We start from the raw sequence: 27330 nt of genomic DNA on the forward strand, positions 1-27330 counted from the left end.
CTTCGTACGTAGACACGTAGCCCGGAGAGATTATCTTCTTATTTGTTTCCTGTTTCTGTTGTACCTCGCTGTGTTTAACTACGATGCTTTACCTACGTTGGATACCTTAAGAAACCAGGTCAATGCAGGTGAACGCTCACTTTGTGCTTAATATTACTGCAGATGCCATATACATATTAAACAAGAAAACAGACGTGTGTGTTTTGTGGAAATTCCTGCCTTGTTGTATTGTTGAACGCCAAAGTCTTATCTCCCAGCTTCCGAAAAAAGACTTAACAGCAACCAGACCTCCTTATTTCACCGATTTGAGCCGTCACCGGAACCCCACAGTTTTGAAAAGTTGAACAAGTTCCTGGACAGAGTTTTTGTCCGCTGTAACTTCCCTATAGATCCAGCGTTCTGTAAGTGACAGTTTGCCTGGTCTCCCTGGCGATGAACAGTCGTTAAAAAAAAAAAAAAAAAAAAGCGGGGCTCTATCTCGTTGGTCCTGGAGACACCGTGTGACAGGCAGTCACCGCTGCGTGACAGTGCGATGTGGCGGGTGACAGTTTCTCCGCGGGATTGACGCGGTGTCAGACTCAGAGATGCCCGCTGATAAAGTGAGCGCGCGGACCCAGAGAGCGCCGGTGACAGCATCCGCCCGCCGTCCGCCCGGAGCCAGACGCACGCCGCCGATCGATCCGCGAGCGTGATCACGACGATCGCGAAACCGGTCCTGTTTCTGTGTGCGCGGAAAGATACCGCCAACCCCCCCGGCCTTTAGAGCTGCTCCCACACTGAGCCAGCGCACTAGGAATTTAGGAAACTGACAAATGAAAGGTTTACTAATTTGGAGGAATTGTTAAGATTTAATTCTCAGAGAGCTGTATTGACCAGTAATGTATATTTGTTTTACAGTAAAATGTGAGTGATTAATTTAGTTGATCGGAAAATGTCTGAGCTTGAAATCGGCTTGCCTTACGAAACACGTCAAACGTACTCTTCCGTTCAAAGAGGCCCAATAGCTTTTGGAGGGCTTATGGATTATATATACAGTTTTGTGACTTGAAATTGCATAAACTTGTGTTGAATACTCATTATTATGATGATGATGATGATGATGATGATGATGATGATGATGATTATTATTATTATTTTGATGATGATTATTATTATTATTATTATTATTATGATGATGATGATGATGATGATGATGATGATGATTATTATCATTATTATTATTATTGATCGTTGTCATTTTCACATATTCACAGTTGCTGAAGGAGATCAACAGGACGAGCCGTGGCCTGCGGTTGCGGCGGCAGGCGGAGCCCAGGGCCTACATCACGGCCTACTTCAGAGACCTCCCCGGCGAGTTCACCCTGGGCGACGGGAAGCTCTACGGCGACTTCGAGAACAGGCCCCTGCAGAACGGGCAGGAGTACGTCTTCTTCGTCCTGGCCGTGCTGGAGATCTCCGAAAACGTGAGTCTCTTGTCGCGCCTGGACTCGATTTGTCCTCCGGGCCTTCGGCTCAAATCTTGAATCTCACGCCCCCTCAGGTGAGCCTACCTGGGGGGTTCAGTTACCTGTGATTCAGATTTGACGGTAGTCTCTCTTTAGTTTTTGTTTTTTACTGTGGTGTGTTGTGTTATGGGTGGAAGTACAATGATCTCTATTTTCTTTTGTCTACATTACTTTCCAATTTTTCCGTGCCAGTCTGAGACGGTGGCTGGTGAATTTCCAAATGCGAGAACACAAGTCTTGACGTGAATGATCTAATCTTTCGAGGACAGGTGAGAGCAGAGGGCCGCAGCTCGACGGCGAGCTGAGACTCACTGCGCTCTCGTCTCTGTCCCGCCCCAGACCATGTACGCCACCAGCCCCTACTCCGACCCCGTGGTCTCCGCCCACATCGACCCGCAGCCAATCGTGGACGAGGAGGAGGGGCTTATGTGGGTGGTGGGGCCAGTGCTTGCTGTGATCTTCATCATTTGCATAGTCATCGCCATCCTCCTGTTCAAGAGGTAAGAGGACTGACAGCCTCCACATTTATTAGTATTATATTATTAAGCCCTTTATTATTATTATTGTTGTTGTTCTTCTTCTTCTTCTGTCCTGTGTTCCGATGTGATGGCACACCATGGCAGTGTGCTCTGTATCAACAGACAGGGCAAACTGCTGCTTTGGAATAAATTGAAGCAGAAAACGACATGCAGCTACATGGAGGGGCTTAGCATAATATTTAAATTATGCTCCTTGCTGGCATAAGAGTGTCAAAAAAAAAACCCAAAATACATACAGCAGCAACAAAAAAAAGGAGCCAGTGAATTGTACTCTCTAAGGTAATGTGTCTGCAGATTTGCTGTAAGCAAATGAACAGCGTGCCGTATCAGAGAGACAAACTGCTGCGGTCCCTGTTCTGCTGTACCTGGAGCGGACGGCTAGGTCCCCTAAGCCTGCTGTAGCTCAGCGCGATTGATCACAGTGGAGCAGCTACCATGAGCTGTGATTATGGAGCACAAAGGTCATTTGGTTTGTGACATCCCTATCGGGGGTGGGTGGGGGGGGGGGGGCGGCGTGTTCCGGGTCTTTGTGCACGAGTGAGCGTCATGGTGACTAACCGCGCTGCTTTTGACAAACGGTCGCCACTTGCGGCGCCTTTTTTTTCTCGATCGTCCGCGCCCCTTTCATATTCACGCGCGCAGTTTTTTCACGTTTCCACGCCGGGCGCGGGGGAGAGAGAGAGAGGAGAAGGTCACGGAGGTCGTTATTGAAGCAATAAATATTAAACGCCAGCTTCCCCCCCCCCCCCCCCCCACCCCCCAAACCGGCGGCGAGATATATACAGTCAGCAGTCAGATGTTTATCTCCGCTTCGATTAAAAATCCATTTACTTACCCATCACTCAGGCCTTGGCTCTGTGCCAGGGGAGGCTCTTCCGCCGGAGCCCTGCGCCTGCTGGAGCGCGCTGCCAGAAAAGCAGAGCATTTCTGCCGGTTTCGTTACTCTGAAAAACCCGTCACATTCGGGGCCGTGTGCGAGCCGGGAGAGCGCTTTCATCAACAGCCCAGCGCACTGTTCTCATTCCGCTCACATGCTCGTTTTCTACGAAGCACCACGTTTTAATCAGAATACATTAAACCGGCATATTTCACTCCCATCTGTTTTATTTTTTAATCTTACTGATCACTGATCTATAGATGAAAAGCTGACTGCTGCCTTTTATTTACCTTGCCTGAGGTGCGGCCTGGGTTTCATATTTACGGATGATGGATGGATGGAGATAAATGGAAAACTTGAGCAATTGATCAAATGTTTGATTTATGAAATGCTTGTAAACATACTGTTAATTCACGTTTATTTTGACAGCCGAATCTTGGACTTGCTTTTGGAATTGCTTTAATGTTTGTTCCTCTTTTAAAAATCCTGTATTATCTCGAGTGTCCATTGAAGAAAGAAGCAACTGCAATGCGATGCAAATGAAAGAGCATTCCAGAACATCCAAACGAAAGAACCTTCTAGAACATTGAAACATGCAAACATCCAAACAAAAGGACATTCTAGAACATTGAAACATGCAAACATACAAACAAAAGAACATTCTAGAACATTGAAACATGCAAACATACAAACAAAAGGACATTCTAGAACATTGAAACATGCAAACATACAAACAGAAGAACACTCCAGAGCTAGTCCACAGAGAAAGCATAATTGCTGTCGGTAATCAGCCACCCCAGGCTGTTGGGTTGAGTGTGGCATAATGAAGCGAAAGCAAATCCGAACTGCCGTGTGAACCAAAATCTATTTTATTGTGCGTCGCTCATTATTGCTGCTGTTAGCTCCCTGTTACGGTACGATTATTAGCAATGATCCACCTTTTTCAATGTGCCCTCGCCACTCTTCCTACTAGCTCAAAAGCCTGTGCAGAATCAGTCCGTTGTCATAGTGACCGATTGTGCTTTCTAACGCCTCTCCTTTATTTCCCTGTCACTCACAAACGGATCAGCAAACCAGACAGGTAAGAAGCCGTAAGCCCCGCCCCCCCCCCCTCCGAGCGATCCCATTTCTCCCATTTCCCCTCAGAGCCCAAGTCATTTCACAGGCCCATTCCTCCACACCTCCCGGTTTTCAGGCCGTCTCCCGGTCACACCTCCCATCCCCCCCCCGCCCCCCACCCCGCACCCCGTGCTCCTCTGTGCTCCCCTTCCGGTTTTTTGTGAATGTCCCACTTTGAGGGGGGCGTCAGACTCAGCGAGGGGGAACGGGTCGACCCTGCTCCCAGACCCTGTTCAGCCTCGACAAGAGTACAATACAATGAGCCGTTTATATGCCCAGTTTTTATTCAGAACATTGATTCGGTTAATATTTAAAATATTTCTGAACGACAATGGGGTGCTTGAGAGGCGCGGGGTTCCGCAGTTATAATTATATGAAGAGGGTAGCGAAAGTAAGAAAGAGTACAACAGCTGTCTCTGGTGTCGATGTGACAGAACGCACTCTCATAAATCATGTCCTTTGGTCTGTGTATGTATTCAAGTGCAAATGATATATATATGATATATGCTCGCAATTTCCAGGCATTCAGTTCCCTAGCCTTGTCTGACAGGACTTTGGGCCGCTTAAAATTATTCATTGTGCCAGCCATTTGAATTTCACTGTAATGAGTAAAGTGCGTGACACGGTGGCCATTTGCATATAATCCAGACAGCACACTGAGCTCCATAGGGCCGACGTAGGCGTAAATTATATACTGTCTGTGCAATGCCACATCATCTAAATTGACCCTTTTTCTGGAGCTACTATTTCACATTTTTCCAACCGAGCGGCCTGATTTCAGTTAAGTTTCTGGCTCACAATTAAACACGGGTGTGTTAATCTTTCTCCTCGCACAGTTTGGTGAGCTTCGTTTGACCGACCGAAATGAAATAATCGCTCACACTGATAAAAGTAATGTGCACATTTGTGTGTCGGAGTGTGTCGGAATGTTGATTGGATCCCTGTCTATGACATCACAATCAAATTTCCCCAGTGGCTCGGAACTGATGCTCCTTCGAAGCAACTTTTCCTAGCAGGAATATACACACACGTTCATTTTGTTTTGCCTCCAAATCACATGACCATTCCTGTCCCCTCCATGAAATATTTATTCTGCTGTGATGCCGTGACCCTTAGAGATGCTCAGTCCAGAAGAGGTCTGAGATAATCACAGCTTGGCTACTGTTTTGAGTGCTCTTCAAGCACCGCTTAGATTCAGGATTTTTTTTCTCCTTTGCTTGTTATTCCTATTTACCATATCAGAAGCTGACCATTTTCTAACGTATGGGACCGCTATATCTGACTAGTGGGATAGCAAGAGGGTCACAATGCCATTATCTACGTATGTCTTGTGATTTAGTCTGTACTGTTGTTCATGAATTCTTAAATAATTGAATCATTGCATCCTGTTAACTGACTTTGTGTAGCATTATTGTGGCCACTGCCTGCTGTCTGCGAATTCATGCTTTTGGCTGAAGGCCACTGGACTTGCTGTCTTTCTATCAGCATAAAATTTGGTGCCGTCTGTTGGTTATAAGATTTAGGTTTAATTGTGTGTTTTTTTTCTTAAGGCATTCGAGAAAAGGATTGCGTAGGGATTTTTCCATAAGCTTTTGTGCTGACCGCTTGGCCAGCTAAACGAGCTCATATCCATATACTGCGTACATGCAGAACCATTCAGGCTCTGGCTGAAGCAAGGCTGGCTTATTATTCTAGGTGGAGGCTCTGCCAGAGTATTTGCATATGCTCTGTAATATTTCTCTCAATAGGATCAGTTCTGTTTGACAGCATCCTCCATCTTAACCACCCTTGTTTGTAATTGCTTTTTATTGTTATTGGCCTCATTGCCATTGTTACTGTTTCCATTATTAAGGATTCGGTTACGCAGACCGTTCAGCCGAAAGAAGGTTGACTCTTTTATTTAAATTAATGAGAGTGTGTAATCTGGTCTCTTTTAAAATGTTTATCCTCTGCTGATCTGCTCTTCCTTAACAACTGTGTGTGTGTGTGTGTGTGTGTGTGTGTGTTTGTGTGTGTCTTCTCATTTACCGTTATGCAGATTTTATAATTAAAGTTATGTTTATATTGTGAGCAGTGTCCTCATCATCATCATCGTTTTCATCCTCTTCATCATCATCATCGTCATCATCATCATCATCAGCAGCAGCAGCAGCAGCAGCATTGCGCTTAATGTCCGTTTGCTGTGATTCCTGTAGGAAAAGAGCAGAGTCTGAAGCCAGAAAGGGGAGCCTTCCCAACAACAAGGAGCTGCTATCCCATCATCCCACTGACCCCGTGGAGCTGCGACGACTCAACTTCCAAACGCCTGGTAAGTTCCCCCCACCCCCCCGAAATGCCGCGTACTGCCCTCCCTGTGGCCCCACATCGCCGTCTTCAGCCAACCAGCAGATCCCGCTCCCCCCCCCCAGCGAGCTCATAGACACTGGGATTGATCTGAGCGTTAAAATGGGAATAATTCTGCCATCAGTAACTTTTCAGAAGAAGGAAGGAAAAGACTAATTGGATGTCGTCTGAGCCTTTCCCATAATTGCGTGTGCTTGTGTGATGCATGCGTTTCACAGAGTGTCACAGAGATCAGTTAGAATGGCCCCTATGTGCGCTGCTGCATATGTGTGTGACGGAGAGAGCTGACAGTTAGAGACCTCCGGATGACGGGTGATGTCCATTAGAACTGTGAGCGCGTGGCCAGAGCAGAGGATGGCGGGTTGGCGGGAAACAGAAGGGGGGGGGGGGGGGGGGGGGGCGGTTCTCGGGGGAGCACGGCGTCGTGGCGACTGTCAGTCGCGCGCGTCTCTCCGGCGGCGGTGTTGGCGGCCGGTTCGCGAGCTGGAGCCGCGGCGACACGGCGGGGTGTGACGAGGCCTCGCGGGAGACGCCGCGGTTACGTTTGAGACGGGGCGGCGGCTTCGCACCGAGAGACAGGGCGCTGACACGGACGCTGAGGGGGGGCTGGCATTGGGGGGCGGCTGGTGGCGGGGTGGGCCTAGAGAAGCCTCCTCCTCTACGGGCTGTTTGGCCTGATGGGGAGGGAGAGACAGGGCGTTGGCGCGGACGCTGAGGGGGGGCTGGCGTTGGGGGGGGCTGGAGAAGCCTCTTCCTCTACGGGCTGTTTGGCCTGATGGGGAGGGAGAGACAGTACGCCACGGAGGAAGCTCGCTACTGACCGCTGCAGGAAAGAGCTTTGCCAGCTGATGCACAATAGCTCAAGTGCATGCCCCCCTCCCCTTCCCCACCCCCCCCCATCCCCCCCACAATGAATATATGCCCGTTTGAGTATCATTTGAGGGCACGGTGACTCATTCTCTGTGGGCGACACACATGCCACAGTCCCCCAGTGAGATCAATCATCTCAAGTTTCTCCGTCGAGTTCTGATGGCTGTTACGGAGTGGAAAGTGCACTTGGGCTGCGGCCCCTTCATGAGTGCATGGGGTCATTTCCAGCTGTGTAACCCCGAGATTCACTCCACATTTGTCCATAACTTCGTATGAGGTTCAAACAAAAGGACTGAATTGAATTAATTCTTATGGATGTATTCTTTCTAATTCATTATTATTCACAAGTGAAGACCTGTAATTACTACGTGTCTATTTTGTTTTTGGCTGTAGTTTCCTGCAACAGTATTCATGTAGAAGCCACTAACCCTTCGGCTAACATTTTTAACATAGGTCTGCTGCTCCCTCTCTCCAGAGTCCCCTTGCCCTCCTTACCTGCCCAAATCGCCGCTCGTCCCCGGGGGTGCGATCACCATCGCGTTTTCCCCCCCTTCTTACCCGCTCAGCTCAGCTCAGCTCAGCTCCACGTTCCTCCCTCCCTGCTCGCCCCTATCGAGCGCCCCGTAGTTGCCGTTGTGTAAGATCGGCGGCTTTCTCCCCCTGGTTCGGGCCCTCTCTCCCTGGCGCACACACACACGCACACACACACACACACGCACGCGCGCGCCCCACTCAGGGGTGCTTGACATTTTCGTGGCGCTGATGAGCACGGCGGTATAATGGCGGGCTTTTAGGAGCCGGCCTCGAGTGGCGGCGCGCGACGCGTGCGACGCGCTCTCCGGCGGCTCTTTGGCGGGAAAGTGGCTCCCACGGCAACGGCGGGTGGTGTGCCAGCGGCTGAAAAAGAGCGCAGTCTGAGGAGGAGACCCGTGGCCGTGTTTGAAGAACTTTAAATGAAATAAAAAAACAAAAATGGCGTGAGATTTCTGTGAGGGAAGCCCTGTAGTTTCTGTGAGGGAAGAACACACACACACGCACGAGAACACACACACATGTGCACACACACACACACACACACGCGCGCGAGAACACACACACACACACACATGTGCATACACGCGTGCACACACACACACACACGCGCGCGAGAACACACACACACACATATATGTGCACACACGCATGCACACACACACACGAGAACACGTGTGCACACACACACACACACACACCATTGTATGACAAATGTATGGTAAAGTTAACCTCTCCAGAGTTAGCAACACTAACGTCACCCACGAGGTTGTGATGGGTGGGGTCCCCAGTGCTTTGTGTGGGTGAAGACGGAGATGTTTCTGTGAACTGCACTGTACCTTTGCTGCTTTTCAAATCTGAGAATGCCGAATGTCTTAGCTGCCCTACCTGCAAGCAAACACCTTCCTGCTTATTTATTTATTCAACTGTGTTCATTTTTTTTATTTACATCATGATGTCTCCTCCCTTACATTCCGAAACCCCCTCACTTTTTTGGAAAACATTTTTGGAAAGCTTGGTCACCCAGTTAATTATGTGGCCGCCTTTTCATTTGCATGGAGACTCATTATGGTTTCGTAGTTCGCCAAATATTTTTTAATTGTTTGCATTACTGACCAGCCTGCTGAAGCCAGAGAAACGTCTGGAATGTGCGATGAGAATCTTTACAATTTGCTTCCAACCTGGGATTGATTTGTACTGTCTGACTGGCCTGAATTAGCCTTAATGCTTTTTTTTTCTTTAATTAGTTTTTTTTTTCATTATTCTTAAGTTATGTATGTTTTAAGTTTTTGTCTTAAAAATGTCCACCACATTGCTGCAGCGTGTACTACCTTTACTGTATGCCGCCATTTCCTCCACAGGTACAGGTGTCTCCGGTTACCCCGGTAACCTCCATACGCCAAGTTAGTTGGTCTTGTTTATGCATACGTCACTCTCTCCTCTTTGGTGTTCTTAAGCCCTTCTTCCGTCTCCTTCCTTTTTTTAGGCTTGTTAGTTACTCTCACGCCATCTAATCTACGCCTTACTCATTTCATCCATTGCAGGGGGTGAAGTGTGCAATGACAGTGATTGTCATTACTTAAAAGCAGGTGCTGGCTTCGGGCCTTAACTTTGGGGGTTTTTTTTTTTTTTTTGTTTGTTTGTTTTTTTTGCCATGCTAACTTTTTCCCGCTGCTTGACGCTAATGACATTTTCTTTCACACCCAGGAATGTTCGCTTTGGACGTATGCTTGGTGATTCTCCATCGGCTTTAGTGGTCATGTGCCGTGAGCATGCGATTGCTTTGAGTAACCTGACTGCCTAACAACTTTCACCTTTCCATTATTACTTTACACACCTGCTGCTTTTGATAAATCCTCCTTTTTTTCACGTCGACCCCCCCCCCCCTCCGGTCGGCTTCCGTCCGTCACTCAAATTGTTCTGCCTCTCTGATTGGCAGGTATGGTCAGCCACCCACCAATCCCCATCACGGAGCTCACAGACCATTTGGAACGGCTGAAAGCGAATGACAACTTGAAGTTTTCTCAAGAGTACGAGGTAAAATTTCCAGTTTTTACATTGAGCTTCAGTGGCACCTAGGATAAGCAAGTAGTGTTGTGTCCTTCAAAAACGACAAACCCATTTTAAGGCCAGATGGATTTTAATCAATCATAGAAGCAAGTCTACTAATATAAAAGTTGAAAAATAAGCTTGATTTTAAAGTTTAAGGCTGGATTGATTGAATCTTGGAAAACTTGTGTCAGAAGTTTTCTCACTTGTTGTTTAGAAGTCTATTGAGACACAAACAGTTTTTGATGCTTCACGCAAACAGGAGAGAAAAAGAACAAACGCTCTGGGCTATGATGATTTCTGTGGTTTAATAATCAGTATTGTCTCTCAAGCTTGCGTTCAAAGTCTCTCTCGTTGCCTAAACTTCACCGGTCTGCAACAGACCCAAGCTTTCAAACACCGTTTTTTTTTTGGGGAGGGGGCGAGGTTGGTCCAATGACCCGTTAAATTGTGCCAGATGGTGCCCATGGAAGCAGGAATCCCCCCGGGGTGTGAATGCGAAGTTCGATCTGAAACGGTGGAACATCCTCACCCCAGAACAACAGCTTCACCCCCCCCCCCATTTAATTTTGAAAGGGTAACATAGGCTAGGGCCGTCTGAGATTCCTGAGGTGTGCCTTGCCGCACACTCCAGTAATGAATGTGGTCTTTTTCCTCTTTTATTTTTAAGTTTTTGCCCTCATTGAGTTTGACGCTCTCCATCAATTTCAAAAGATGTGAAAACAAAACAAAAACAAACAAAAAAAACATATGGTTGTGAAGCAGTTAAGGATTCACAAATAGTCACATTTAAGTCTTAAGCCTGGGGCAATACAAAAAATCAATATAACTGTTTCTCATGCATAATTCCATATATCTGACATGTTATTTTAAACGCTGCACATTAGTTCTACTCCATATGAGATCATTTCTGTTTGTGTGTGTGCGCGGGTGTGTGTATGTGTGTGTGTGTGTGTGTGTGTATGTATGTGTGTGACCAGTAAAGAGAAAGAAAATCTGTTTGTAAATCCAACCAACCTCCTGGGGTTTTTTTTTTTCTTTTTGTGTGTGAAACATAATAACCCATGATACCCTGTAAAAAAAAGAGCTCAGTTAATAAGCAGGAGATCTTCTCAGGATGGGGGTGTGATGGATTCTCCTGTGCGGGCCTTGACAGTAATTGTGGTCAGAAATCCAGACGCACATGGCAGCGATGGCTATGAAGCACATCGATGCTCACTCCAAAGACATAATTGCGCATTGCAAAAATACTCAAATTGCGTTTGACCTTGTCCCTTGAGCCTGAGCTGCCTGGGCTTCTGTTAAACCCTGGAGAGCGTTCCAGCGCTCTCTAATTGCCATGCAGGGACTGAAACGGGAGAATTCCTTCTTCCTGGAGTTGCTTTTCACCCTTGAGAGACCAGATGTGATGGAGCCTTTCTTCCTGTGTGAGGAAACATCTCATGAAAGAGATATATCTGCACAGCAGTCTCCAACTTAAACAGATTTTTAATTTAGCTTGTATTCAAAATCTCTCCCCCTCTTTCTTTCTCTCTCTCTCTCTCTCTCTCTGTCGTGGGAAAAACTCATTTTTTTAATGGATCGTTTAATCTCAGAGAAACTAAACACGAAGATTGAGGCCTAGGCTTTCCTTTTTTCGCAAAATTAAATCTAACCGACATTTATCATTATTGTTGGAAAGAAGCGTAAAAACATGTTCAGCTCCAAAATACCTCGAGGCCTATTTTCACCAATGTACTATGAACCATATACTATGTACTGTATTTTCAGTTTGTCAACATGATTTCAACCCAAATGTACTGTATCATCAAAAGACACTTTAATTCTGACAGATTATCTTGTATATCTGCAATACGTCATTTTTATAAAATGGTGCTGAATAGAGGACTGGGTGGGTTGTTTCAAAATTGAGGTTGAGGTTTTCAGTTGGTGATTTTAGCATGACTATGTGCAGGGTTAACGTGAAATTTCAGAGAAAGACAATCTGTACGGTCAGACTTTGAGAAAGTTTGTCTGGGTCAGTCTGTCCTTCATTTTTCAACAGGTCAGAAACATCTGATCTTGATCATTTAACAAAGCCAGTTAAAAGCCCTCATTTAATGTATGTAATTGGATTCTGTTCATGTTTATTTATTGTGCTGTGTCTCTTTGCAGTCCATCGACCCGGGACAGCAGTTTACATGGGAGAACTCCAACCTGGAAGTGAACAAGCCAAAGAACAGATACGCCAACGTCATCGCGTACGACCACTCCCGAGTGCTGCTGTCGGCCATCGATGGTAAACGCCCCCCTGCGCCTGATTCGCCTGTGACCGTGCGTAGTACTGAAGCTGCCTCAGAGCCTCAGCACGACCCCCCCCCCAAAAGCTGCTCTCCACTCCATCACCAACACCCTGAATGCAGATGCCAGTCTCTGCGTAATACGCCTACAAAAGAAAGTAATACACAAAAACGTTTTTATTGGTGTAATCGTGAAGTACTGCGGTTGATTGGCGGCCTGTCCAGGGTGTATTCCTGCCTTTCGCCCAATGCATGCTGGGATAGGCTCCGGCACAGGCAACAAACAGCGGGTAGGTTTCCTCTGTATGGTCACTAATATAAATTTGGTGTTTAACAAGCTTGCAGAAGCCTTGTAATTAAAAAAAAAAAGAAAAAAAAAATTCCTTTCAATAAAAACAGAAACAAAATTAGAATCTGCTTGAGCCAGATAGCTGCACAAAAGGAGAGCCAACGTGCAGTAAAATAGATTTCTGGCAGTGTTTCAGTATTTCAGTGTGTGAAATAAATATATAAAATATATAAAAAATGAAAATGAAATGCATGGAAGAATAGAAAAATCACACACGCACACGCACACGCACACACACACATAAATGCGCGGAATACCTTTATGCGTTTCATTCCCAGTACAATAGCCACCAATGAAAGGACAGCTTAGCGTTAATGCGTTCCTTTCGCTGAGCGTGAACAGATCGCGGTTCTCACCAGGTGCTTTGTGTACAGATTGCTACCAGTTTCCAGGGCATTCCGCTGGCATTTAGCAGGACAGTGGGCTACGGGGATTTCTTCTGCTTACGTTCGGGGCTTATTTAGTAATTTCTCCGAGCGTCTTCGTAATTGTTCGATAAAGCTACCTTCCCCGAAATTGTTTTCAGCCTCGGCGGTAAAATGGTCGTGTCCAATTCCTGTCTTGAAATAGATGGATCTCGTTCAATGTCGACTACGGAGCGCAGGTCCGATAAGATACAATTCTCATTAAGCATCAGTTATCCATAGCCATGAACATGAAGTCTAGCTCAGTTAGTTCAGTTCTGTCTAGTTTCAGTTATTGAAATTTAATAGTGTAGTAGTAGTAGTAGAAGTACTGTTTGTTAAAGATAAGCAAAATAAGCGCTTTCCATAACAAAGTAAAGTCAGATTCAGTAGATCAACAGGCAGACTCTGTCTGAAAGACCAGTTCCTACCCACTGTGACAGACAGCCTTTCAGACGTGACTGCAGCTGGCATCTTTTATCTTTCTCATTATTTTAAAGCGCGCCAATTATTATTTTCTCCCTTTTTTTCAAAAAAAAAAAAGAACTGCCTTAATCCCCTGGCCAAGTCCGCCCACGGAGACCAATCAGGGCTGTTTCCTGCAAATAAGCTACCTGTGAGCGGGAGGAGCAGGATGGGGGGGAGGGGGGCGGGGGGGTGAGTGGGCATGGGGGGGGGGGGGGTGAGCGGGGATGGGGGGGGGGGGGGGGTGCCTGTTGCAGGGAGGGGGTGCTGGGAGGTTTATCCCGTGCATACAGGGCTTATCTTGGCACACCACGCGTGAGCTGGAGTCCAAACGCTCTAACATGCTGTCAGTACAGCTTCTCCCAGCAACAGGGAAAGATACCGGGGAGTTCATTTATTTATTTATTTATTTATTTATTTAATTAGACATAGACCGCAGTACTGAACAATTCAGGGCCTGAGAGGAGACCAGCTTTTAAATATCGACTGTGAAGGCCCCAGCCCCCACGCCAAACAGAGACGTGTTTGTTTATCTGCTTGCTGCCGTGTCTATGACGAGAGAAAGACTTTCAGCACAACACCAAGCGTGTGTGTGTCTTTTTTTTCCAACTCAGACACTTTAGTCATCAAAAAATAAAAAACAGGCAATCATATGGTATCATAATATTTCAAAAGGAGGGGGATAAATGTCATGCCCTTTCAACAGTCTCAGCATCAAAAATATTTGATGGTTGCAGTGACATTTTTCTTCTTCTTTTTTATGAAGCAATTGACGAAACTGTGCCCCCCTGATATCTGAAAGTACAATGAGCGGCCTGATTAAGACACTCGAGCAGAAGCCGAGCCTACAATCAGCGCGTGTTAGTCACCGCTAAGTGCCTGGAGTGGTCCCGGCGTTGGGGCGGGCGGACTGAGCGCTGGAGTGATTTAATAGGCCGAACGGCGGTAGCCTGGGTGTGTGAACCCGAGCGGCGTTCTCCGAACCGCTGCTTCTGCTCAGGGGCCGCCGCGTCTGGTTTCCGTGTTCCGTGTCAGTTTTTGTGGCCCGGTGCTTCTAAAACTGTGGGTCAGGACCCAAAAATAATGGGTATAATGGGTGTGTATGAGGATGAGGTGGGTTCTAGTCCTCTAGGCTATGCTAGTGTGCATGTTTAATGGGTCCCGAAAAGGGACTAAATTCCTAATTTGGGTCCCAATATTAAAAGGTTTAAATCCATTGTTGTAGCCTCTTCCTAAACCTTGTATTTATTTATATTCATCCGCACGGGGTGGAGGGCGAGGGGGATGGGGGGGGGGGGGTGGTTGTGTAATCATTGAGAGACAGTCAGCCCGCAGACTGTGCCACATGGTCTTCCCCTCTTCCTGACCTGTAAATAAATAAAGTGTTGAACTTGTTCCCTGTCGCTTAGGCATCCCGGGTAGCGACTACATCAACGCCAACTACGTCGACGGGTACAGGAAGCAGAACGCCTACATCGCCACCCAGGGCTCCCTGCCCGAGAGCTTCGGCGACTTCTGGAGGATGATCTGGGAGCAGCACACCGCCAACATCGTCATGATGACCAAGCTGGAGGAAAGATCGAGGGTAATTAGCCAGCACCTACTGGACATAATGCCAGCTGAATGTGTGGTGTTGTTGTTGTTCTTCTTCTTCCTCTTCTTCTTCTTACTCTTACTCTTCTCCTTCTTCCTCCTCTCTTTTTTTCTTCTTCTTCTTCTCCTTCTTTTTATTCTTCTTCTCCTTCTTCTTTTTCTCTTTTTTCTTCTTCTTTTCCTTCTTCTTCTTCTTCTCCTCCTCCTCCTCCTCCTCCTCCCCTTGCTAATTATGTTTCTGAAGCCCGCTGATCTGTGTGATCTGTTATTTGGTCTAAACGAGCCCGTGACTCACAGCTGGTGGCTGTCCTGTTGTCCCTGTCTCAAGCGTTTTACTGTGCTCTAATTTGCAAGTGAACTGCGGCTTGTTGTCTAAAAGCTAATTAACTAATAAAGGTGAAGCCACAGTCCAGCACACTCTGGCCCTTCAGGAATGGAACTGCCTCCTCTGCAGACAGCCCTGATGTCTCTTTCATGTTTTTAACATCTTGCCTTTTTAGCTCATGCTATGTTCTTGTTTCATGAATTTCCATTCATCAGATGCCTTCTTATTTCTACTCCAAGGCAAGAAATCTCTCATTTTGTTCCACCAGATAAATAGTCACGCATTCTGTTGCCTTCTTGTTTATTTCTTTTATTAAATGTACATGAATGCAGACCTCACTGGCCCATTCTCCACACTACACGGCATGCTGAATCCGTTATTTTAAAATAGACACATTACATGCAGCACAATATATATATATATATATATATATATATAACATTTTTTATCAAAAAATAACGTGTGGCAAGTGCAAATGGTTCTTAAATAAAGCGCACTGAATTGACGCTGGAGTGTGTCTGAACACATAATTGCATGGTTTTGACAGGCTCCCAATGTTCCTTTTCTCAGAGTGTATAATTGAAATTAAAAGTGGCGATTTGGAGCGGGGAGTACACGGGTGCGTCCGACCCATTCTCTCTCCGCGGTTACCTGAGAAGCCCTCGCAGCAGAACTGATTCTTGAGAGACGTTTTTGATTTTGTTCCAAATGTTTTTTTTTTTTGTTTTTTTTTTAATCGTGCCACGTGTCTCGTGTTTGAAGGCTTGTTTGTCTTTTTCGCCGCAGTTTTTTCGGGGATCGCTAGTTTTTGCACGTCCTCCCCTGTCTCACCAGCCCCTCTGTATGTGCACTAAACGGGCGGAGCTAGGCCTTGGACACGCCCTCACCAGCACCGCCAGCCAATGGCATGCTTTCATCCTGTTAACTGGCAGCACTGTGACGTGATCTAACAAATCAAAATGCTGTTCGTAATTAAAAATACATTCGGATGTCACCAGAACAGTTAAATTAGCAAAAGTGTGATTTATTTACTGTTTGCTTGGGCTGCCATTTTACAGGGTTAAGCACAAATTTTGATGTTGATTTGGTGTACAGTCATATGCATTGCAGCTTGCAGCCTACACAAATGACTCACGGTTTACTCAAATAAGCATTTGCATCTACATTATGGTATTTAGCACATTTATATTTACTTTTAGGCATTTAGCCACCAGTGCGACTTACAGAAGTGACTTCTGACGCACAAGTGCAGGATCAGGATAGTGAGAAAGCAGGACACTGATAGCTGTCGTTTCGAGAGCAAAGGGCAGAAATGTGGTATGGGGTTGACGTGCGTTGAAAAATGCTGTTTATATCACGGTCCTGTCATTTTCCATTGCGCAATGAGAGAACGTGTTTCCTCATGACCAGGTAAAAAGACTTCATGCTGGTCATTCTACTCTTCAACAGTCATTTCAAGTCATAGCATTAGCTATATCGTTTGCATATTTCTTGGGTTAAATCAAGTCTTGATCCATTTATCGTTCACTCTTTTGTTTTGATCATATAAGTATTGCTTTTTAAGTTTGAGCTGTCTGGCCTTATTTAGTAACTTTTTGTGTGTATTAGGAAAACGTATGGGTTTGCAGACAGTCTGTTTTCAAAAGGCTATTATTTACACCAGGCATTAATTTGTTTCCACTTGGCAGTGAAACAGTAATACCGTAATGGAGCGCTGGTTTATTGGTTGTTCACTGGGCAACGAAACAGTATAATCACAATAAACTAGCATCTTAAACGCGATTCGAAAACGGCAGTTAAGGCCGTAATTATAGAGTCTGTCAGTCCAATAAATAACGTCGTCTGGATCAGCGGAATGTTCTGGGCCGTTCTCTCCGGTGTGAAAGTGTATAAATCAGCAGAATCAGCTATTGGCAGTCCATTTCCCTCTGCTCAAATGGGCTATTCCCAGAGACTTAGGGAAGACGTACTGCAAATACCCTGCAATATGTGCTTGTAATGAAAACGGCAATCAAAAAAAAGCTTTTTTTCTGAAACCGGCTAACGGGCTAGCAGACGGATTCACGCAAGCAGTCTTGCCGGGTTCTTTTTTCTTTTTTTTTTCTGGTGAATTTTCTTTTTAATTGTACATGCATACTGATGTGCTTTTATTTAATCTGCCCCAGGTTAAATGTGACCAGTACTGGCCCACGAGAGGGACAGAGACGTACGGTCTGATCCAGGTCACGTTGCTTGACACGGTGGAGCTAGCGACGTACTGCGTGAGGACTTTCGCTCTTTACAAGGTGAGTCAACAAGGGAAAATCGGCGTCCTTTCATACTAAGAAATCGGGTGGGTTCGGCTGTGTTAAGCTGTGTTTTTGGCTGGACCGCAACAGTGGGACCAGCCCTACAAACGCAAATGTCTGTGACTGAGTGAGTGATGAAGTTACACCATTGGTCGGCCGAATTATGAAGTCACACCATGGGTCGGCTGGTCCAGCCATATACTAGGTTTTGACCTGGTCTTGTTTTATTTCTCTAAGTTGGCACTAAAGTGCATTTAATCCTGTACTCAGATAAAAAAATACACTCGCTATAATAGATTATTATAACAATAGATTCACTTCTTCACCACTCTGCTGAAAACTACGCTTTCTTCCAGGTTTTTTTGTTTCATTCTGGTGTTTTTCTCTTTTTTCTCCCCCCTCAGAACGGATCGAGTGAAAAGAGGGAGGTCAGGCAGTTCCAGTTCACTGCCTGGCCGGACCACGGGGTCCCCGAGCACCCCACCCCTTTCCTGGCCTTCCTCCGGCGGGTCAAGGCCTGTAACCCCCCAGACGCTGGGCCCATGGTGGTGCACTGCAGGTAAAGAGAGAGAGCGCTTCGGTCCACTGTTTACACGCTGCTGTGTTTCCTGAAACAACACAACATACGTGCTGAGACTACCGTCGCAGTGCTTCCATCATGAGAATCTGATGATTTTTGTAAAAATATGTTTATTTAATCTAACTTATTTAAATGATTGCAGTGTGTACGAGAGTCAGTTCATCACAGCCAGCAGTCCTTGTTTCTACAACGGGCCAACCGTTATCAACAGCGACTGTGACATCATCATTTAGAACGTTCGGTTACGGATGTTCCTGACACGCCCACTGGCCGAAGGCGAGAATGGAATACTGACGCTAGTGTCTGTGTCTGCGGTCACTCAAAGGGTAGATGTGTCTCAGCGAATCGTTGGCTCTGGCAGGTGAAGCAGATAAGAGAGTTAGGATGACGAATGCCAGCCCCTTCTGCAGCGTCCTCCTTCTCTCCCGTCGCGCGATGTACCGAGACTGTGCACAAACACTCCTGTTTTCCCAGCATGCCCTTGGGCAAAAGAATCTCAAACAGATGAAAGAACGACTTCAGATTGCGAGACAGGGTTAGCTTTCCCAACGTTGTCACTCACAGCGACGTCGAAGCCGGCCCGGTTGACAGTCTCGCTGCCAGGGAGGGGTTAGCTCGGAGGGAAAATGGAAGGGATTCAGGAAGATTCAGACACATGCAGACGTTAAATGGAGTTCCTTGCGGTAGCGGGTTTCAGCTGAATGTCTGTATATCTCAGCCATGCGGAATGCGAGAGTCTTTTCAGTCTTTCGGCAGATGTGCCTCCTCATTCCCCTGCCTGTCCATCAGATAAAGTGCTCCCAAGCTGAAAACCATTAAGGGGGAGAAAAAAAACGGTTTTAGTCAATGTTAAAACTAAAAAAAAAAAAAAAGAAAAGGTCTTTGCAATGGACTGCAACTTGTGAAGCCATTGTGCTGCTGTCTTATTCTCAAACGTAATAACTGTGTTCAGGGGAGCCATAAGTGTGTGTGTGTGTGTGTGTGTGTGGGGGGGGGAGAACATAGGATTTTCTGGGGTGGTGGGGCCCAAAGTGAGGCATTTTTGGGCCCAAAATCTCTGGTGGTGCCCCTGGCTGTGCCGTGTGTGGTCCAGCCCAGGGATTCACTGAACATTTGATGTTAATCGATGGGGTTCTTTTGTGCGCAGTTAGCGCTACACAGCAAGCGGTTCTCTGCTCTCCTTCGTCTTGCCTCCAGTCGATTGAGCGAAGAGGTTCTCACGAGCGTGCGACGCACCGACGTCGCCAATGCGTATCTTGAGATATGGATTTCTCGTTGCGCATGAAGGCGCGTTTCATCAAATTTCCGATATTAATACCTTTACTTTAGACACCATTACCTCGAGGGAGAGCTTTTGCAGATGAATGCCCGACAGAAATTAAGGTTCAAGTGGAGGTTATTGTTTTGGCTGCTCCAGCATATACTGTCATTAACATAATAATAATAATAATAATAAGAAGAAGAAGAAGAAGAATTGCGCTCAGTTCTGATCTATCTCCTCATTTGAAAAATTAACCCAATTTGGCACATGAATTTTTGCTTGGCGTCTGATTGGTTATCGGATGCACTGGGGCTGCTGTTGAAATGCGTTTGTGCGCGGAAGCTGACAGGATCAGCGGGCGATCAGCAGGCGATCAGCGGGCGATCAGCGAGCGATCAGCGGGCGATCAGCCGCCATCGCTGTTCCCCGGAAGGCAAGGCCCAGTCAGCTCTGCCAGGGCAGCCGTCCGGAGATGAACGCGGGAGAACCTGACCGGAACGCAACGAGGTCTTCTGCGTGCGTTTACGGATGTGAGACGGCTGACGATGTCGTCGTTTCCTCTCGTGTGTGTAACTGCAGGCTTTGTGTATGAGATTTCAGACAGGGCAAGGAAAGAAAGAGAAAGAGAAGCCGAGAGATACACTCTCTGTACATTAAAGCTGAGAGGTATTTTAGTGTATCCATAAAATACTACAGTTTTGATGGAATGGACTAAAGTAAGATTTTTCATGTGCATATTTTTTATACGGAACACCGCCGCGCAGATGGTTAAGCCTGTGTGTGCGCTTAATTAACCTACCTACGGTACTTCAATCGGGGGCAGAAAATTAATTTCACCCACTTGTGTACGACTGGTGTGGGCCACACCTGAAGTGGTTTCAATTTGTGTGTGTGTGTGTGTGTGTGTGTGTGTGTGTGGGGGTTTTTTTTTTTTTTTTTTAAAGCTTTGGACCTCTCACCTAGACAGCAGAGCCATTTAGGCCCGGCTGGAAGAGTGTGCATTAACACAAAGGGACAATGAGATGGCATCTTGACATGAGAGTGCTGTCAATGCAGATTCCCACACTGCGGTTTGGAGGGCCTCTTCACCATTAATTACTGTTATTAGCGAGCACTCTCAGCACACAGCGTATGAAAAAGCCAGCGACACTTCAGCACTGTTATGTTCGACGTGATGACGCCTTAGACAAAGCATGACTTGTCATCGACCATGAAAATTGAACCCAGCACTCAAGAGGCCTTTTTTTAATTTCAATTATGCACATTTGTGTGTGTGTGTGTGTGTGTGTGTGTGTGGGTGTGCCTGTGTGCAAGTGTATGTGTGTGTACATATGTGTATGTATGTGTGCGTGCTTGTGCATATGCTTGTTCATATACGTATGTGTACTTGTGCTTTGAGGGTGATTGAATGCTTTAGTTTTAAACATCTGGCTAGATGTTTTATTATTATTAATAATTGTCCCAAGTAGTTTTTGAGTTGCGAGGAGACTTCCCAGCTGCTCCAAGTTTCTTGGCAGGACTGTTGAAATGGAATGCAGTGCCGTAGTGAGCAAGTGCATCAGCTAAGATTGATCGCTGCAGGTCAATAAAAAAGACAGGTCCAGCATGCACTGCACTGTGGCGGAGCAGGGTTCTGTCTGGTCCAATCAGCAGCACAATCAGCAACAACTGCTGGATCGCATTACGGCAAAATCGACATCTGGTTTCATAGACTTCACGTCTTTCACACACTCCTGCGCGTTTGTCGTTTTAGCTGCGCGGCCCGCTGTGTGTTTTAGGGACGTCTGTGCCTCTCACTCCTTCAGTCCTCGGGAACCAAAGCGCGTTAGGAGCCAAAGGACCACGTTTGAATTTGTGTGAAAAGCAACTGCCAGCATTCGGTTAATCTGTCTGAGCTGTTTAATTTGAATTTAAACCAGGAGAAACCCGGGAGGTACCGCAAATAACAAACAAGCGTAGAGGAAGAAGCAGGGCACGTGGCTGGGGGGGGGGGGCGGGGCGGCAGTAGACCTGTCCCCGACCCCGTTCCCCCCCCCCTGCTCCCGGACTGCGAGAGCTGCAGTCATTTTCTCCTCCGTGTTGTCCGAGCGGCGGATGTGATTTCACACCTGCCCACCGCGTTCCGCCGCCCCGGCTGTGCCACAGTCGCTTCCTACTGGATGCGAACCCGCAGGCCCGTTAATGAAACCCGGAGCCATCTTTTCCACACAAACACGGATCGAGCGCCTCTGAGGTGCGATGCCCCTCTGTGGCTCATAAAAAGAGAAACATCCTGCCAATTACCTTCCGGCGCGTCGGAGAAAAACCCGCGCCGTACGTCCGCTGTCCGCCCGCTGCTGAATAACGCTCCAGTGCGCTGTAACAGCTGACAGGCTGAGAGCCCTTCCACAGGAAGCTCAGCCGGCCTGCCGAGCCCAGAGAAGCGCACGCCGCCGGGCCGCGACGTAACGCTGTGTCGTAGCGCTAATCTGATCGTCTGTCCACCGCCGTGTGCTCGCTAGTGCAGGAGCAGGACACGGAGATGGCGGTTTGATCTCCCCATGTCTACTCACTAGTGCAGAAGCAGGGCACGGAGATGGCGGTTTGATCTCCCCATGTCTACTCACTAGTGCAGAAGCAGGGCACGGAGATGGCGGTTTGACCTCCGCCCTGTCTACTCACTAGTGCAGGAGCAGGACACGGAGATGGCGGTTTGATCCCCCCCTGTCTACTCACTAGTGCAGAAGCAGGACACGGAGATGGCGGTTTGATCCCCCCATGTCTACTCACTAGTGCAGGAGCAGGACACGGAGATGGCGGTTTGATCCCCCCCGTCTACTCACTAGTGCAGGAGCAGGACACGGAGATGGCGGTTTGATCCCCCCCGTCTACTCACTAGTGCAGGAGCAGGACACGGAGATGGCAGTTTGATCCCCCCTGTCTACTCACTAGTGCAGGAGCAGGACACGGAGATGGCAGTTTGATCCCCCCTGTCTACTCACTAGTGCAGAAGCAGGACACGGAGATGGCAGTTTGATCCCCCCTGTCTACTCACTAGTGCAGGAGCAGGACACGGAGATGGCAGTTTGATCCCCCCTGTCTACTCACTAGTGCAGAAGCAGGGCACGGAGATGGCGGTTTGGCGGGGGAGGAGGCCGGAGTAGAGGAGACTCAGAAGTCGGCCTGGGAGAGCACAGCTGTTGGCGCTGGGCTCCGTAGAGTGACCTCAAGAGGGTGACTTTGGTGGGAAGGAATTCGGCCATCTGCTTGGGGGGGGGGGGGTGCTTATTCGTGTGACCTCAGCAGAGTGGGAGTCTTGGTACCTGGGGTGGGGGGGGGGGGCAGCAGGGAGGGTGGTGGGGGTGGGTATTGGGGGTGGGATTCTTAAAGGACATCCTGACCCGCTCCAGCTGAGCAGCATGGATCTCGTGTGATCTCCACCTCTGGGGGGCCCATGCATGCTGGGGATGGATGTGGTGTGAGAGGAAGTCCATCCAGACGGGCCTGTGGAGCACCCAGTGAATACTGTATGAGTGTTTAATGTGTTATCATCCTGCATTCCTCACACTCTGTGTTGTTGTGATTCTAGGTCGGCATGAGTTAAATTATATTTACTGCTTTTATTGCTCGGCTTGGGAATACTGTTAGGCAGGTCTAGGAGTTCTATTTTTGCTTGTTTTGTTTCTTATTAGGGATAATAATGGTAATGAAGAGCACTGCTGTTCACATAACCGTGGTCTGTCTTTCGGTGTAAGCTGTTCTGTATGAGAGCTTCTGGTGAAGGAGACCGGTGTGATGTAAGGCAACAGGCTAAAACTGGCTCTCGTTTCGCCACGGTTTGGGGTTCGAAAGCCCGCTGCCTTCACCTCGTTAAAACACCAGCCTGGGTCTTCGCCCCCCTGAGCTACCTTTCGGAAGATTTCCATATTCGGCTGTTCTGTCGTGTTTGTGTTCTTGGAAATGCTGGAATTGAGGTGCAAGAGCACATTTTTTGTGCATCTCTTGTTGGCTGAGGCAGAAATGTACCCCCATGCTACCCGAATTAATAATATTCATTAATGTTTTTGGTAGAGAATAGCTTCAGTGTTCGTGCACTGTGCTCTGAAAGACTAAAGATAAATAGCTATATCTGGGGTACGTCTGCACTAACTACAATCAATAAAATAGTCCAATTCAGCAAAAAGATATTTTAAAGGGTATTCATGCCCAATATAAATTTCACTGAGCGTTCAGACGCAAATCACAAAACAAAGAAACGCACCAAACAATGCCTGGCTCGAATGTTTTTCTCCAGAATCTTTTTTGTGCAAAACTCCTCATAATTTCTTCATCGCCATGACAGCTGCAATAGCATTACAGTTTATGAGACCAATATACTCCACTGCTGCTTTGCTTTTATTAATAATAAAGGAATTCTCTCGTATTTGATGTGGAAATATGATGCTCTACGAGGATTGGAAACAGCTGTGGCTCAAACGCGAATGTAGTCTCTGAAGCCTACTTTGTTTCTCCTGCGGAGAATTGAGTATTTTGTTGATTTATTGCAATAACATTTGAGTTTTTATTGCAATTGAACCCGAGGGGCATGAAAATCTAGTGCTTTGAGTTTTTTTTGAGGCATTTAAGACAACCAGGATCACCGCCATATGAAAGCCAAGCTGCACCTATGAGTAGCATCAGATTAATCCATTACCATTACTGCTACTTAATTTGATTTCTACTGGCTGGAACCAGGCTGGCTCATTATACCCCTTTCCCACCGTAGAGCTGGAACCAGGCTGGCTCACTGTACTCCTTTCCAACTGTAGAGCTGGAACCAGGCTGGCTCATTATACCCCTTTCCCGCTGTAGAGCTGGAACCAGGCTGGCTCATTATACCCCTTTCCAACTGTAGAGCTGGTACCAGGCTGGCTCATTATACCCCTTTCCAACTGTAGAGCTGGTACCAGGCTGGCTCATTATACCCCTTTCCAACTGTAGAGCTGGAACCAGGCTGGCTCATTATACCCCTTTCCAACTGTAGAGCTGGTACCAGGCTGGCTCATTGTACGATGGAAGGCCAATAGGATTCTAATATCCGACACAGTGAGGAAAGTAGCTGGATTGATGATATACAGTACAGCCGTCCAATGATGATGTCCAAGTGCATTTTAAGATTAATCATGAATGCACTGTTTATGAGAGCCATTTTTTCAGTTTTCATTAAGAAATATTTCAGTGTTCTGCTTTGACATTGTCCCTAAACACAAGTGTGTTTTTTGGGATGCTGGTTGAAGAAGTAGATGACAAGTTCAAGCAGCGGTGTGGAAATCGCCTTGTCTTCAGTGTAAATTCTGTCCATACATAAAATATTCTTTTTTTTCGACAAGCGGGTTTAATCAAAGGTCCCCTTTCCACTCTCGTGCAATGTCACAGATTTGGAGGAAGCTGAAATCAACGAAAAATATGTCGCTTCACAGATCCCTTTGACGCAGTTGCTTGCATTCACCGAACGATCGGGGCTTGTACTGTAATTATGGTGGAAAGCTGGAAAAGTGCAGCTGTCTTTAATGCACACACTGTAAAGCTTTTAGACTGCAGAGAGAGGAGGGCTGAGATACTTCGGCGCGGGGAAAAGCGATTAGCGCCGGGGAATCATTAAGAAACGCTCACAGGAAGAAGAGCGCGGAGACCGAGGGGCTGTCAATAAGCCGCTTCTCATTGGACAGGTCTCAAGGTCGAACATTCGTCAGCGTCACACCAACCACCCCCACCCGCCCACACACAGACTCACCCACCTGAAACATACATCCCTAGAGCCTCACCACGTAATACCCCACCCCTTCCAGAAACCTTTCCTTCCATTTTGGGCATTTCTAGTTATCCCCGCACTTGCTATACCCCAATAAACTTAAAGCAGGCCCAGATATTTGCTTACCCTGATCAGGTATGTCTACCTGTTTGGTGCGTACGCTACAGGTATGTGTAGCGTCTGCTACGTTGGGCGTGCCAGTGAGTTTCTGTGACACCGTGTCGCAAATGCAGCGACGACCGGGGTTGAGTTTTACGAGGTCCTGTATCACCAGGGTGATACATAACTCAGCCATTTGTTCTACTCCTTAGTGCAGCACAGTTCTCCGTATGTAATGACATTGAGCACAGTTAAACTACATGTCCCATAAGGCACCAGGGGTAGCATTTAACTCACCCGTTGCTCCCTCGTCCCTCAGCGCGGGCGTGGGCCGGACCGGCTGCTTCATCGTGATCGACGCCATGCTGGAGCGCATCAAGCACGAGAAGACGGTGGACATCTACGGCCACGTGACGCTGATGCGCTCGCAGCGCAACTACATGGTGCAGACGGAGGACCAGTACATCTTCATCCACGACGCGCTGCTGGAGGCCGTCGCCTGCGGCAACACCGAGGTGCCCGCCCGCAACCTGTACGCCTACATCCAGAAGCTCACGCACGTGGAGCACGGCGAGAACGTCACCGGGATGGAGCTCGAGTTCAAGGTGAGGGAGACGGGGGAAATGCACCATGGGAGGAGGGGGAGGAAATGAACAATGGCCAGGATGTGGCTGGGGTTTTGTTTTTACTAAAATTAATTATAATTAAACGTCTGTTGTTAAAGAGCAATGTCCATATTACATTTTAAAAGTGGTATGTACATGTTTCTGAATATGTGTGTGTGTGCACATATATATATGTGTATATATATATATCAATTATTGAAGAATTATAAAAAACAAAAAGTCATCTGCAAACAGTTACCCATAACGCACTGCAGTTTCCCATAACGCACTTATTTCCCTTGTGCCTGCAACGGTGCATTGCAGCCTGGGAAAAACGACACAGTGGGGAAAAGAACATAACGGATCGCTGTCTTGTGTAAAGATTTTATGAATTACTGACGTCTTTATTGCAATACATCCAGGACAGCTGCACACACATGCTGTGAGTCTCCCCTCTGCAGACTACCCTGCTCTCTGCAAAGAAGGTTAAACAACACCAATTCAAATCCTTTTCTGTTTACTGACATGAAGGATAGTGGGCACCCGTTTATTCTTGAAAGCAGGAACTTACTAAAATCGTATCTGGAGTATTTGTTTTTGGTATATCTAGTGATATCATGGGCTGATTGGGGGGGGGGGGGGAAGTGAAAATTGGATTTTTGGCTGAGCACCCTTCAACACTTGCCAACTGAATCTCGGGGTCATGGTGAAATTTTTTTAATTTTTTGACAACCCCTCAGAAAAATAAAGTACATAATAAAATGTGTTCCTGCCGTGGCAACATGAGAACGTTAAGCTAACTGCGCCGATGTGTTCTACAGGAGGCACTTAAAGTGTTGCATTCGTCTGCTCATTTTCGGCAGTATGATGCTGCGTTTGTCTGGCCGCCAGAAATAAGTGCTTCACACGGCGTGTTGTTTGAAAGCCCCCTGCAGTATTTCAGGCTACTGGTTCCATTCGTCACCACTGAATTAAACACGGCATTTCTGGGAGATACGCTGGCCTGTTAAATTTCAGTGAAATGTGGGGTGTGTTGGTTGTGAGCGGTTTACCACGCATTATGACCTCCCACCCTCCAGGGGGCGCTGTGCCGTTTACCACTCATTAGAACCACCATGGTGCTCTGCACTGCTTCATCCTGGCACCGGTGAAACAGGTTTGGCTGCAGACCTCCATTTTGTCTCACTTTGTTTTGGTTTTTTTTTGTTTTATTTTTATCAGTTCTGCCACACAGTCTTCCTTTGGAACTTGGTAAGCTGGCGTGGATAAAAAAGAACTGGTCATTTTTTCTGAAAGCAAAGGTCTGGACACAATCAGGCTTTTTTTTTCCTTCTTTTGCCTCTTTGTTCTGTCTTGACCAGTTCTTTTCTTCGCAAGCACAGGTCGGACAGCTCGGTAGTCTCCGAAATTAACTCCCCAAACGGTCCATTTTGTTGTCTCGTGTGAGATGCTGTTAAAAGGCTGGAGACTGAGGAACGT

General features: G+C 47.0%; 1 protein-coding gene across 45 annotated transcripts in view; it reads left to right on the forward strand.

Moving 5' to 3' along the window:
• LOC118227313 (receptor-type tyrosine-protein phosphatase delta-like) overlaps positions 1 to 27330 on the forward strand; it is a 333188-nt gene that overhangs the window by 296457 nt on the left and 9401 nt on the right. For 31 of the 45 annotated variants that reach the window (XM_035417571.1, XM_035417614.1, XM_035417570.1 and 28 more), the window contains 11 exons: positions 1254 to 1463; positions 1845 to 2005; positions 3991 to 4002; positions 6236 to 6348; positions 9146 to 9187; positions 9724 to 9821; positions 11988 to 12111; positions 14740 to 14915; positions 17414 to 17533; positions 17941 to 18095; positions 25566 to 25851. In XM_035417571.1, coding sequence (XP_035273462.1) covers positions 1254 to 1463; positions 1845 to 2005; positions 3991 to 4002; positions 6236 to 6348; positions 9146 to 9187; positions 9724 to 9821; positions 11988 to 12111; positions 14740 to 14915; positions 17414 to 17533; positions 17941 to 18095; positions 25566 to 25851 — 1497 coding nt within the window. The remainder of the gene's footprint in view (positions 1 to 1253; positions 1464 to 1844; positions 2006 to 3990; positions 4003 to 6235; positions 6349 to 9145; positions 9188 to 9723; positions 9822 to 11987; positions 12112 to 14739; positions 14916 to 17413; positions 17534 to 17940; positions 18096 to 25565; positions 25852 to 27330) is intronic. The other 14 variants (XM_035417591.1, XM_035417594.1, XM_035417593.1 and 11 more) reach the window with 3 other exon arrangements.

The sequence above is a fragment of the Anguilla anguilla genome, chromosome 5 (assembly GCF_013347855.1).
Source record: "Anguilla anguilla isolate fAngAng1 chromosome 5, fAngAng1.pri, whole genome shotgun sequence".
NCBI lineage: Eukaryota > Metazoa > Chordata > Actinopteri > Anguilliformes > Anguillidae > Anguilla > Anguilla anguilla.